General features: G+C 41.5%; 1 protein-coding gene across 1 annotated transcript in view; it reads left to right on the top strand.

Annotated features, from left to right (window-relative positions):
- Positions 1-7,565: 7,565 nt before the first annotated feature.
- Positions 7,566-15,216, top strand: part of LOC147900606 (Transducin/WD40 repeat-like superfamily protein) — a 109,306-nt gene continuing 101,655 nt past the window's right edge. The window contains exons 1-4 of the mRNA XM_087375908.1: positions 7,566-7,634; positions 7,752-7,842; positions 7,955-8,008; positions 8,195-8,292. Of these exons, the coding sequence (XP_087232034.1) occupies positions 7,573-7,634; positions 7,752-7,842; positions 7,955-8,008; positions 8,195-8,292 (305 nt within the window). The 5' untranslated portion in view covers positions 7,566-7,572. The remainder of the gene's footprint in view (positions 7,635-7,751; positions 7,843-7,954; positions 8,009-8,194; positions 8,293-15,216) is intronic.

Here is a 15,216-nt window from a genome sequence, read left to right as displayed (position 1 = left end):
TAGTTTTTTACTTTTTTTAAAAAAGAAAAGTTTATTGCCTAAGAAAATCCAAACAGCATGAAAGGAACTTTAATGAATAAATTCAAAACATAATTCTATAAGAAAAAAATTTAATTCTTCCCATAGAATAAGTACAAGCATAAGAACAACATGAGCATGGTTACTATAAAAGTTGATGGATCATCAAATTTTTTCATGAGCCTAGTGGTGATCAAGATGATGTGCCTAAACTTTCAACAATGTGAAATTCAAATTTCTTTTAAAATTTTACACTTTATCATTTGATGGTTTCAAAAAAAGACATGGTATGTTAAATGTGTATGTAAGTAGGATTTATAGTTTTCACACATATTTTGATTAAAATATAAGGGAGTTAAATTCAATTTCAAAACATTTTCAACTTAATAGTATACCTTTGATTGTTTTCAAACTATGTTCTTAATAGTATACTTTTGATTGTTTTCAAACTATGTTCTAGCTATTTTATTGATACTTTTAGAATATTCCAAGTGTTTCTATAAATCCTAGGTTGTCCACACACAATCTTAATCTTGATTTGATAGGATAGTTAGAACAATGATAGATCCTCACAACAAGAATATAAAGAGTGAGTAGTATACTTGATATCTATAACTGTAGACTATGTAGTCTATAGTGTAAACCTAAACCAAACATATGTGGAAATATAACTATCATATGTGGTCTCAAAAGGGCCTCCAATTAGTCTTTCCTAATTTAAAGGGATTAGAGAGAAATTTGAGTTGTATCAATGACATTGCTCTAAGGTGTGGGGAAATGCCATGTTGAAGTTAACAAAATCATTTAAGGGTGTGGAGACCTCTAACCTAGAGTTTGGACCCATGATCTTCACTCCCAACCCTTCGATCTAATCTCCAATCCAAGGGATACATTCAAATTTCAGGTAGAGCACTCCCATCCATTAGATCAAGGGGAAGATCTAAGGGATACCATCGAAGGATGGAGGGATCAAATATACACCCTTGATCAAAACAAAGATCTAAGAGAGGAGGTGAGAGAAAAATGTGCTTCAATCTGGGCCATGGATTTTATTGTAGATCCAAGGGCGGAGATGAGTGTAGAAAGCATTTAATCGGGCCATTGATGTGATGGAGGATCCAAGGGAGGAGATTATAGAGCTAGGCTCCTCAGTTTGGGCCATCCATTATGCATCGTCATCCTAGCCCTCCATCTAAGGAGGTTGATCTTTTCCCTCCATTATGCGCCTCAATCCTAACCCTTCATTATGTGCCTCCATCTCAGCCATTGATCTTGATCTATACCAAAGGCCCACATTAAAAGGAGCCTTTCCCTCTTAATGAGGCCTCCCCAAAGTCAAGATCCCACCAAAGTGCATCCACCATCCACCAAAGGCATCCTAGGCCCTTGATCCCCATCCACCATCCACCTCCATCAAAAGGCCAAGGTTGTCTAATTACAAATTAAAAAGGCACCCATGTTAGTTTAATCAATGCAATAGGGCCCTTAGACCATGGGTTACCATAGGTGGTTCACTTCCCATTAACTTAATCCATTTCTTAATCTGTATGGCAATTGTCAACTGTCACCAATGCTTGGATCCAATTGTTGATATTGCTTTGTGTATCTCTAGCTAGGGCATCTTATCGCATGAGGGCTAATTGTGAGGACACAATGGAAGCTGAGAGGGTGAGAGGGAGCTTGAGAGACACAAGTTTTAGTGGGTGCAGAACACCCTAATCTTCTATTTCATCCATATATGTATGTATTTGAGTATTGTACATAACCGAGGTTAAGGTACAATGGCCTTTAACCCCCACAACCTCCCACTTAAAGGCCAATGTGCCTTTAAGGGAGAATAACCAATGAGCATACTATCCAATGCCCATCAATACATGACAATACTCAAACCGCTAACTAGGTTGACTCTTTGTCAGCATATCTATAGGGTTATCATCTGTATGAACCTTGACAAGCTCTATGGACTTGTCCTCAAGTACATCCCTAATAAAATGGTACCTGACCTCAATGTGTTTGGTCTTTGCATGAAAGACCGGATTTCGTGCTAGCTAAATAGCACTCATGGAATCACTATGCAATGTTAGTACACCTGTATAAATCCCAAAATCTCTCACTAGTCGATCAAGCCATATAGCCTCCTTGCAACCCTCTGTGGCTGCAACATACTCGGCCTCTGTGGTAGACAAAGCAATGCACTTTTGTGCACGAGACATCCATGACACTGCACCACCTGCAAAGGTGAGCACATAACTAGAAGTGGATCTCCTACTATCCACATGCCCTGCATAGTCAGAATCTGTGTACCCAAATACACGCATCTCTTCTCTGCCAAAGCAGATACACACCTCCTTGGTACCCTTCATGTAACGCTTGATGCACTTAACTGCCTCCCAATGCCTCTTTCTTGGATTAGCCATATACCGGCTAACAACTCCCACTGCAAATGCAATATCCGGTCTAGTAGCTATCATAGCATACATAAGACTCCCAACCAATGATGCATAAGGAATCTTGACCATCATGGCCTTCTCCTCATCTGATTTGGGACTATCTGCCTGACTCAGTTTCACATATGTAGGCAATGGAGTAAACATTGGCATGATAAATCTCATTCCTAAGCGGTGCCCCAAGGATAACATTTGGAGGCCCTGAACAAGGTTGAATACTAGTTATACAATCATAGTTAAAGCCCTGGCTCTCAGACATAGGAAAAAAATGTAAAATTGGATTAGAGCAGCAAGAGAAATATACTTGAGGCAATTATCACATTGTGAAAAGGATTGGAGCTAGCAAATGAAGAGGGTCAAGAGCATGCTTCATGATCATGAAAGCTTATTTTGATAAATCCTATAATAAAATGGAGTGGGGTTTCATCATTTAGGCATTGTAGGATATGGGAATGGGTTCCAATTTTGGAAGGTTTCCTGAAACCCTTCTTTATAATGCTAAGGCTAAGATTGAAGTCAAAGGGATGAACTCAAATCATTTCACATTGAAAGGGTCTATCAGACAAGGGTGCCCCTTATCTCCCCTTTTTTTGGCAATTCTAGTAGATGCCTTAGGATGATAGATTAGCTAAGGGTGAGATAAAATCTATTCAAGTGAATGATGGGATGCAAGTGATTTGCCACCAAGGCGATGAAAATTTGGTAGGAGGGAGGGATACTAGAATGCCTACAATTTTATTGTGATGCCTCAAGTTCTGATAAATAATTTCAAGATTTGGGTCTATATCACTTAAAGCCCAATCTCACTTGTATTGAAAGATAGTGGATGTAAGAAGCCCAAGGAAGGAATCGCTTTTAGACCAGTGGGAATTCCTATGGGGTTTAACAGTGAAAGACGAATGGATATGGGTGATTCAAAAACTAAAGAAAGAAATCTGCAATGGCAAGCTCTACAACCCTTGCTCGTATAAAATTTGTGCTAAATCACTTTCTGTACCCTACTATCGTCTGCTTTGTTTACTGTTGGCCCACTCGAAAGCAGGAATCAAGAAGCTGAATTCTTTGTTTAGAACATCTATGTGTGGTGGTGATGACGATACAAAATTTACATGGGAGATCTACACCTTACCTAAGAATGAGGGTGGACTAAGCATTGTAAACCTAGAGTGGTCTGTAGCAAAGCTTATGGGCAAGTGGCTTCTAAAGGCTTTTGAATGTAAAGACACTACTTGGTCAACTCTTCTGAGAAGGAACCTAAAGAACACAAGACCTTCTAGACATAAGCCATGGAATGCCTACTCTTAGTTGTCAATTGTGTTTGTTAATGAACCTTGTGTCAACAAGGGCTTGGGCTTGTGCCATAAAATATGGAAAGGATGGGAGAAGCTAGAACTACATATAAGTTGTAAGGGTTTCTCTAAGAAGATAGAGACCTTCATGTCTAATGACTCCATCTCCCCTCCATCTACTTCTCTATACTTTGAAAGGATGGAAGAAGCTAAGACTACATGTACGGTGGAAGGGTTTCTCTAAGAAGATAGAGACCTTCATGGCTAATGACTCCATTTGGTTCTCTATAATTTGAAAGGATGCTATACTATTGGATGTAGACACGAAACCCACACTCAAACTCAACAAGAAGGGAATTCAAACTTCACGTAACTTTTGGGATATGGGTAAATAGGAGTGGAGTGGATGGGCTACTTTAGCTAAGAATTAAGATTAAATGCATTTAACTTACTTTTCATGAGAGAAAGGCTGCATGTATGGGATATGGAATCCTAGGCATAGTACGAGGGAGAAAAAATGCTTTCATTAATGAGTTTCATTGGATTGGTTCAAAGAGGCTTCTCCTTGTCCCCCTTCTATCAATTTAGTGGGAATTATTAATAGGAAGTGGTTGAGGCAAGAGATTCTAGTTGTATGCAAGTCTAGGAGATTCTACAAAAACATGGAACTTGGGATTCTAGAGAAGCAATCTTGCTTATTGTGGCTTATTTTGCATAAGGTAGTCTAGACAGGATATAGGGTGGTATCTATAGGCAAAGGATCTACTATTTTTCAACGTTGCAATAGAGCTTCCAAAGACATCTTGATTGACATAGTGAAGAACAAATATCCAACCCCTAGGATTGATGATCTTTTGGACAAATTAAAAGGGGCCAAGGTCTTCAGTAAGATAGATCTTAAATCCGGCTATCATCAAGTTCGTATGGTAGAAGAGGATATATACAAAACTGCCTTTAGAACTCAAACATGACATTATGAGTTCCTGGTTATGCCTTTTGGGCTAACTAATGCTCTAGCTACTTTTAGTAGAGTGATGAACCAATCCTTTCTTAAACACCAAGATTGTGTGGTAGTATTTTTCAATGATATTCTGGTGTTTAGCAAAGATGTTGAGGAGCATAAGGAACATCTGAAGCTAGTCTTTTTGTTAGATATCAATGCTCCACTCTCATGTAACTACGCGGGAACCAACTAACTCTACTTGTAAGCCCCCCATATGAGGAGAAGGCATTTGAGTAGCTCGGTTATCCGGTAGGTCCTAGTTTGGACACCAGATGGGGGCCATGTGTGGCTTGATGGCTGGACAGAGTTGGCACACTGCCAACTAGGTTACATGCAAGTGTGGGAAGGCATCCCATGATTAACCGCATTGAGGGTAGACGGAGCATTTCCTGAGGTAGCACACTCTCGGGTTGCGGGCCCCGTTTGGAGCCCCAGATGATCCTGGATGGCTCTGGGCGACGGAACGGTGTCCGTAGGTCAGTTGCTCTATTCTAACCACGGTTCTATTGTGTGGTCGATGGCCTATTTCGGGACCGAGACCCCCAGTCGGCCGTTTTGGGCGGACTGGGTCGGTCACCCAATTGGGTCTAACCGACTACGACTGGTGGCTATATAAGAGTAAGCCCGTGAAGCCCATAATCATCACTGGATATAGCAACCCTGATTCCTTAGCATCCAGCCTCTGTCCTCTATTGTTTCCAGCATGCCATCGAAGCTTCTCTCACAGGAGCGCACGGCTGGGAGGCAGCACCATCTATTGTATCAATTTTACAGTAATCAAATTTTCGATTCTCCATACTATCTGTTTTTCTCTCTTGCATACGAGATCCTGTTATCTGTTGAGCACAGACGTTGTATTATTTTCTTACACTTTTCACTCTTGAAAGAAAATCAGTTGTACATAAATCCTGAAAAGAGTAGTTTCTTTCAAGATCTGATAGAGTATTCGGGTCACATTGTATCCGCCGATGGGATTCGAGTAGATCTAAAGAAGATTGAGTGCATAGTCACATGGCCTAAACCCCGAGATATACATGAATTAAGATCATTATTGGGATTGTGTAGCTTTTATAGAAAGTTTGTCAAGAGTTTCACATACATTGCACATCCATTGACAGACCTTCTTAGAAAAGCTAAGCATTTCTTATGGACCGAGCATGAAGATAAATCTTTCACAACTTTGAAAGAAGCTCTCACACAAGCTCCTGTGTTGCAACTACTCGATTTTTCTAGACCATTCTTTGTAGTTGTAACCAATGCTAGTGGATATGGAATTGGAGCCGTACTTATGCAAGATGGTCATCCAATAGCATATGAGAGCCGAAAATTAAAACTAGTAGAATGCAATTATAGTACATATGATAAAGAATTAACTGCTGCTATGCATGCCTTATGAATGTGGAAACACTATTTAATGGGAGATGAGTTTCTTATCAAAACCGATTAGCAAAGTATCAAGCATTTGTTGACTTAGCCACTTATATCCGATAGGCATATCAAATGGGCATCATTTATACAAAGTTTTCAGCCCATGATTCAGTATCAACCTGGAAAAGAAAATGTAGTTGCTGATGTTCTTAGTAGAAAGCCAAGTATTAAGCACATCACTGCTATAGAGACCCAGCCTTTCGAAGGTATGAAGAATTCTTATCACGGGGATCCAGACTTTTCTGATATATGGTACAAAATAAAGAATAATAATTGGAATCCTATGTTGGACTATTCATGCAATGATGGATAGCTCTTTTATCAAAAGAAATTATGCATCACTTGACCCTTTAGACAGATTGTAATGGAGGAAATGCACCAACCACCATATATGGGACATAGGGGAGTGACTGCCACTTTACAAGTGATAGCAAGAGAATTTCATTGGCCTACTATTCTACTATATATAGGTCGACGGTTGTGTTTGTCGTTGTATTTGGTTAGCATGATTGAGGCGCACGTTAGTCCTAATCCTAACTTAGTATAAGTTGTTAATGGGCATTAAAGGTTGCCTTTCTTTAGTCCAACCTCAACTCTTTCTTTCATTAATGCGCTAGTTGGCCATTTTGCAAACTAGTTGTTAATGTGTATTAAAGGTTGCCTTTCTACCTCCTGGGCCATATTGGTTTTGCCACCTTCTTTCCAAATCAATGATTGTGAGGACTCTTTGGTCCTCTTGAGTTGACCTTATGCATTTGAAAAAAAAGGAGGTCATTCGAACATTCCTCCCTGGAATGGAATGATAAATTACGCCACCGGAAACCTTGTTCATGCTGCCATTATCTTTACGGTAGGCAGCCTAGAAGGAAGCTTTCCTTTTCTAAGCCCTCGTTAAGCCATGTGTCGTGATTATAGACGTTGATCTTTATGAAGATCCAAGGGTTTGAAATGTGATTTCTAGAAAAGCAAAGGAAGTTTTCCTTTTCTAAGCCCTTATTAAGCCACGTGTCGTGATTATAGGCGTTGATTTTTATGAAGATCCAAGGGTTGGAAAGGTGTTTTTTAGAAAGGCAAACTTTTGTAAGCTCTCCTTAAGCCACGTCAGGTCCAATTTGGAGTTAGAGCCATGACGAAAAGGTTGCCTACGGCAACCTAGTTCATATATGGAAAGCTAGGAATGATGATGTATTCTATGGCGCCAAAGTCTGATACATTGGATGTGTGATCCGATCTTCAATGTTATATTCTTCATATCCTTGAGTTTTACTTGTAACATTTATGTAAATATAATTTCCATGTTCTCTCTTTAAAAAAAAAAAAAAAACATGCCGCCAACATACAAACAAATAAGCTTTGTGATGGGGACTTGGAGAGCGAGCAACCAGCTATGGACCGATTTCTCAATCACGATATTGATCCTCATGCTACCGCAAAGAAACCTGTATGCAGGTACCAAGGCTACCATCATCACCTTTTCATGTAGATGAAGCTATTGCAGGCTATTTTCTTTTCTGTCTTGTCCGTGTTCATCTGACGACTCGACTACATTCTTTTGGTTATGCGCAGTTGGAGGCTTGGTCTCGCTGAGGTTCAAGGAAGGATCGATGCTTCACACAAACAGACCCTTCTCAACATTATACTCCACTCTTATTCTGAGGCAGGCCTGATTGACAATTCCATACGTGAACTTTCGCACGGCACGTATCGTTTAATGACGCCAGGTGCAAGCCGTTAACAAACAGGCTAAATACTTACTTCTTTCATTGCAGATCGGACAGTTCCCACAATTGGATCCTAGCAACCAACGGCCTTATGGGAACGAGGTAACATTTCAGACTGCTTGTTGCATTGACAAATTTTGGAATGCAGCACTCCGGTAGAAATCAACTTTCAGAATGGCTGCCGGCATTTAGCCCTTTCACATTGGCTCACGCATGCAGTAAAGAAGCTGAACTGTAATTCCACGGATTTTTTTGTGTAAAATTGAGGATATTTTTCTTACGCGGCAGGGCATGCAATCTCCTGGTTTCGAGCAGCAGTTTGGCCTATTCCCGAATTATTCCAGATCGACTCGCCCGGGTTTTGTGGTTCCCCCCCTCACGCAGAGGTGCTTTCACATTACACTCAAGCAAATTTAAAGCGTTGAGTGACCTGAAGCAACTCAGTGTTTTTTTAAACCCACAAATTTATGGAACCTTTTCTCCAATTTCGGGAAAAAATACAAAATTGTTTCTGTCTGCAGCGCTTTCATAGGATGAATCAAACATCCTCAAAGTAAGAAATATACTTTGCACAAGCATGCACACTCATAGCAGAGAGGAATGTTAGAGCGCTCATCATGCCACGAAGCTTTAAAAAGCAATTTGGTTGACACGAAACGTCTCGATATCCGTACATTACATCATATGCTACGGGCTCTGATGCTGGCGTTAGTGCCCATATCGTTAGTTACACGCGGCCATAGCCCATGTTATAAGTCTTAACAGCCCTTCTCACTTTTCTTAATGGCCTAACATGTTTTTTTCTGTAGGGTGGCTTTCCATTGAGCTCACAGTATCATACGCTGTCGCTTGCTCTCTTTAGGGTGGCTTTCCATCAAGCCTTACACTGCCATACACTGTCGGAAGATATGCCTTATGACTAGCCTAAGCTATATCCACTTTTCCATTGAGCCATACATCGTCATAAAGTATGACCACGTTAAGATCAAGTCATATTTATGACCATGAACTTCTGGAGGCACGTATTAAGATTCACACTTGAATGAGTTTCCGCAGTTTGAAGCCATCAAACATAAATAAAGAGGGTTCAACATACCTGCTTCTTGTCCATGTCATAATTTGCAAACCTCAGGGTCACACATATGCCCGAGTTGAAAGATGCAATAGGCTACGGTTGTCATAGTAAAGTTAAACACTTGAGGATATCTGTGACCATTTTGGGCCACCCATAGTTAGTTAGGGGTCATAACGTCCTCCTGGTTGTGGAAGCAACTTCTGTAAGGCACAAGTTTTTTCTACAAGGCATCACTCCTCCATTCCTGCTCATCAGAGAGATTGGAGCACAGATCGTCATTGGCTTTTGGCTTTTTCCCTTTGTCATAGAATGCAATCAATTGCTCTGCATTAATCCATGGCGGTCTTCTTCATTTGGGAAGAGTCTCTTAGTCATACCTCATGGATTGAGGGGTCTTGTTTTTCAAGCAGCCTTTGTTTTGGGATCCACACATAGTAATTGATGGGTAGATGATTGGCATACGTTGGATACATAAAGGAACTGCATGGCTTGGACTTACACATGCCATAACAAACACCATTTGGGAGACTGCATGCCAGCTACTCCATCAATACCAAATGCAGTAAAACCCTTGACCACAGCTTGACATGTAAGGCCTTGCTTGAAGGTTCGGGTCTAGAACCCCTCTCTTATGTCAAAAGGGTCAATTAGTTGATGATCCCCTAGCTATCGCCTCAAGATCTGTCATAGCCCCTAAGAAAAACTTTGCCACAGATTGCATACCCATCAATTAAACTAGAGGTCACATACCACATTATGGCTGGTAGGACCTGGTTCAACAAGGCTAGTCAATAGTGCCTTGGCAGTTTCCTCCTCATACTCTCTTGGAATTGAGAGAAGGGAAATGCCAACGCTGACCCGAAACGTGTGAAGGAGCCTTTAGAAACCTATGTGAAGCCTATGTTCGCACTGCAATTCGGGTGTTAAATCTTTATATATGCAGATTTAAGGTGCTGCACTCTACGCATGCGTAGATATTATTACTCCTATGTCATTTGACCGTTGGAGCCAAAGAAAAGGTGCTTAAGGACATCCTTGTGAACTTGGACCGCCTTACTCTCATTATTGTATTCATCAAAAAAATTAAAATGCAGGTATTCCCTTGTCATCAAGCTTTGACTCATTTAGGTATTTTGTGTTTCATGCTATGCATGATGTACTCTTGTCATGAGCATTTGATCTTGGGGCTTTTTTCCTACATAATAGGAAGTCTTTTCATTGAAAATAAAAGTGTTTCGGTCAGATATTTGGGATGTTAGGTTGGTGTGGGCATTTCTCCCTCGCAGCATTTCACTCAAGCATTAGAAGGGAACTCCTCTTTTGGAGTTCGGCTAGACTTGAATCCTCTTCTAGAGTGGTAGTTGTCAACCAGGTTTTTGCTGGCCACAACTCGGTTTGTTTCTTCTTGTCGGTGCCACTCTAGGGACTGCATCACTCAGCTCAAAAGGCCGATCAATAATCTTTTGTGCATTGGGCTTGATGGTTCAGAAGATAACAAGAGCTAGTGTGGCTTGGGAGACTTTGATTCTCCCAACCCTGGAAGTGGGCCTTAGTATCATTGTTCTAGAATTGTAGTGCAAGGTTTGGCTTTGTAAGTTTGTGGTCAGGGGGCTTTTGCTAGTACGTGAGTCTTAAAAAGATTTATTTCTTTGATGCATGAGGTCTTGTATCCCCTCCTAGGGTGTTGATTAGATGGACAGCACAAGGTGGTTCATGACTTATGCACACCTCAAAATGCCTTCCTCTACACTTGTACATATGATGGGGGGGTTTATAAGCTTGATGCTTTTGGCTTCAATCCACATTCATGTAATGGCTGAAGGAATGCAAAATATATAGTAGCCCAATTGAGGGTGTGTGAGAGCTGTGTTCTTAGATAGTTGCATTATTCTGATTCATAATAAGCTGCTAAAACATCACGTACGTGGGCCAATAAATACTCTTCCTATAAATGAGCCAAATACTAATTCATTTTCAAAAATAAATTTCCTGGTTTACCATGGTGTTGATTAGAATCAGAATCATTCTCAAATTTCCTTGAGCTTAGATTTTTGAAAGAGCATGGGATTAACCATCAAACACAGATGCCTGATACTCCAAAACGAATGATGTAATCGTGTGTCAATTTGGGCTACATCCAATTTCATGAATGACTGGTTGCATTTGTCATTGCATGACACTTATCATGATGAATTCTTGCAAGGAGATACGTACCATCGTTAAGTACTCAAGTGTCTATTGTCAGGCCAATGGGGCAAATATTCCACATGATCCCATAGACTTTGTGCTTTGGTAACACTTGTAGCAGCAATGGGAGATGTAACCAGGAACACTACTGTTCTAGGGCCTATGTCCCAAATTAGGAAATATAAAATGCTTAAAGCTCACAATGAAGGAAATGAATGTAATAGGAACTATTACTTAGAAATGAGAAAGGAAAAAAGAAAGTCTATTAGGTCTACAGAAGGCCAAAAATCCTCTTTGTTGTACCACGCAGAACAATTTGACTAGACATTTTGCCCATGAGGTCCTCAAAGACCTTATCCTCATCTCTTTAGTGATTTTATTTTATAGTGACTCTCTTAAAGTTAAGTTAGAGGTAATCCGAGCTTGTGGGACGATTGTTTTGGGGATTCCTAGAGTAGAGACATTTCTTAGAGTGAGGGGTTGCAACATATGTTTCCGTTTGAAAGAGTATAGCATAGCTTGGCATCATGCACCTCCTCATTAGCTGTTTTTGTGATTTTGCATATTGAAGATGTAGGTTCTCTCTTCCCTAGTGTTGTAAGTCAGTGTTGGAAAAGCTTACTCTCCCATTCCCTTTTCATACTTGAAATGTAATACAATTTTGTGTATGTGACTAAACTACTAAGGATAGTGTCATTCTATTGCTCAAGGTAGCCTTGATTGCACATGGAGCTTGGATGACCTTGAAGGATCAATGTGAGATCATCAACTTAACAAGGATCATTGTGAATCTAAGTCTAATTAGTCTTACTAAAAATGGGGTAAGACGAGGTTGTTGACCAATAAAATCTACTTAAGGAAGTTGAAGGTTAGGACAAACTCGGCACTTTGTGAGGGTTTAAAAAAAATAAAAATGAAAAGACTTCTATCAAGTATGAAAAAATCCCCACGAGCAATGCTCATGACAAAAGTACATCATGCTTAGCATGAAAAACAAAACACTTGAGTGGGTAGATAACTTGCTCATCAAGAAGAGCTAGTAAACTGCGTTCGCCCTGGACTCCACATTGCTGGGATAGGCAGTTCTCGAGGACAGGGATACCCTTAGAGTCCACTTCTACAAGGACACTCTCCTCTCTCTCTATCGTTGCTTCTACAGCTATAGGCGGAGTTGGAGAGCCATGGCGGGAGTGTGGGTGACTTGTGCGGGCTAGAGTTTCAACGGATCAGAGTAGTAGGCTGACTAGGCAAGGCCTGGCACATTGACTCAGACACAGTTCTCTCTCTTGGGACCGAAGGAAGCAGTGTGGCACCTTTGGCTCTTGGAGTGCCGGCTTCTTCGTGATTTGCAGCGGTATTACGTTCCCTTATCAATAACTTGTTCCATTACGCCTAAGTCTACGATGAATCACGGTACAGGCACACAAATTATCCTCCCAGCCTTATCTCGGTGTTCACAAGCTCTCACGAAATCTCTGCACAGGTGAATAGCTCCTGCTTGCAAAATCCACCAAGCCCCAATTCCCTAGATGGGTCTAGTATGTCCTCATTTTAGGGTGCCTCCTAAATGCACCATATACCCCTCTCTTGGGATATGCATTATTTCACTTGCCTCCAGGCACATTACACATTCAATGCATTTAAGACCCATAGCCTTAGACCCATCTAGTCCATGTCCTGTCACCCTCATCAAGGACCTTGACATTAACCCCTTTGACCATTTACATGAAGCCCAATAAATATAATACAAACATTGATCCTTTAAAGGAAAATGTCGATTGACCCTTCCGAGGTCATGTTACCTCAACTTGAGCGTAACAAGCGGGACCGGGTCGACGGCAAATGTCTTTGTCGTGTAGAGGGTGTGTTGGAGATGATTCCCCATTGCCTGTGGGGGGGTGTAGCTGCGCAAAGGATCTGGCTTGCGTCCTTTCGGATAGTGGCCAGTACACAACGGATGCAGAGGGACTTCACTTGGGGGATGGTAGCATGGCTTATGGAGGGTGGGCACGCTTTTTCTATCGACCTAGTGTCGCCAGCCTATAGGATCCATGGCCAATTGGTCTCCCGTATAGAGGCCTATGATGCAGTACCGCCTTCCCGCTCACGCCCCTCTTTCTCACTAGAGGACAGTGTCTAGGAAACGGTGACCAGCATTACCGCCTAGAACATTTGGGTTGCTCGTTGTAGTCAGGTGTTGGGGGGACAAACGACGACTTTGGTGGCCACTCTAATGGACGCGCTACCTGGGAGCGCGGCACTCTAGGATCGAGAGGGACCGCTTCTGCAAGGGTTGGCCTGTAGGGATTTTGTACACTTTCTCCTCGGGTGATATCCACTAGATGTGTAGACCACCTCCGTGGATGTTAGCCCTTGTTCCTGTGGCAACCTAGGCAGTGAGCCAGTGCCCTGGGAATAGGTTGTGTTTTCTAGCAACCTTTCTTTGTATTTACTGTCTTCAGCCTCTTTATGGAGTTAGAATCATAGGGTTTTTTCCAGCATTAATAGGAGTTTTATTTTCTCTGGAAAAAAGGAAGAGCTATAAAGCACCAAGGCTAAGGCTGAAAATGCCACCGCAAACTTGTGGTGGACTCTGAGAAAACAACGGAGTCACTCCACTCCTTGAGAACGATAGTCTTCGTACTGGGTGCCCTTTGTGAGGAATTTGATATGAAGGGACTCGCCCTGATGATGCTTCTCATGCTTCTTTAGAGTTATCAGTGTTGTGACAACACTCATTCTAGGCTAACAGACCAATCCACTCATGTAAGAGGTGTTCCATGTGAAGATGTACATTAGGGGGGAGTACGGCCAAAGGTGCGGGGAAAAATATCCTACAGTTTGACAAATCTCCTTGACGAATCCAAAAAATGTAACGAAGATCACGCCTCAGCCTGACACCTTAGAATTTGATGACTCACAATGACTTCGCTTTAGACTCTGACGAATCTCTCTCATGAAGAGATACTGAAAGCAACCAGTGTGTGAAGAACTCGACTTGGCGAAGAACTCGTGCCTTTGATTTGTTCCTCCGCCTCTTCTGCAGTTTGCCTAGGTGAGGAAAAACACTCGTGCCTTCAACTCTTTCCCAGCACTCCTAGAACGAGTGAGGGCTTCAATGCCTTAAGCAAGCCAAGGCTGTCGTTCCTGTCATTTCTATGGTCAGACTTTGCAGTGTGCTTTTGTTGGAACATGGAGTCAAAGTGAGTTTTCTAGGTGTTCTAAGTGTGTTTTTATAGTCTAGTGAGTCCTAGACATGCTACGTGTCATATTGGGAGTTATCCCATTTACACTTTGGCTTTCTAGAGTCTAGTGTCACACTATATAGCGTTGTACGTGTCTAGTGTCACATTAGAGTGGTCTACATCAAGCTTTTCTATCATGTGAGTATTTTGGTTATCATTGCTTTGTACTTTCTACTTCCTTTCATTGCTTTCTAGTTTTTCCATTTCTTTTCCATTCCGTTCCTCCTACCATGTGCCTTCATGTGGTATAAGAGCCATGCTCCTAGCCCTGTCTCTCCTTCCCCTTCCAAGAGGTTGAGGTGAGGGAGGCCAATGAAGTTACTCTCCCTCCTCCTTGGAAAGCTGCCTCTTCTCTTCTCCATCCGAGCCTCATCATGAAGATCGAGATGCCGACTTGGAGGAGCTGTCCGAGAGGTTCATGGGCTGCTCATCACCATTGACTGCTTGAAGATCTCTCAAAAAGTTGATTCTTGCTCGTGATTTGCTGGTGCTGTTTATAAGACCTGAGAGCGGTGTGACGCTTATATTCGACTTTGGAGGCGGAATTTTGACTTTAAGTCTTCAGCAAAGTTGCAGAGGACTTTGAACTCTATATTTTTGCCTTTTACATTGACTTAATCTGAGGTTTCAGAAAAGTTATGGCTTCTTCAAGTTCTGACAAAATTTGAGTTCGTGACGGAATTCCTGCTGCGTGTTGCTATTATATGACGTATCTTTTGACGAAGTTCTATTCCAGTTCTCAGATGTTGCTGCAGTCCCATTTGATATAGAGTGACTCTCATGTATCATCAATGTCTTTGCAT

This window comes from Dipteris shenzhenensis, chromosome 6 (genome assembly GCF_047967505.1).
Source record: "Dipteris shenzhenensis isolate YYH24624 ecotype China chromosome 6, Dip_SZ_1.0, whole genome shotgun sequence".
Taxonomy (NCBI): Eukaryota; Viridiplantae; Streptophyta; class Polypodiopsida; order Gleicheniales; family Dipteridaceae; genus Dipteris; species Dipteris shenzhenensis.
This window is presented reverse-complemented; position numbering and strand designations above follow the sequence as displayed.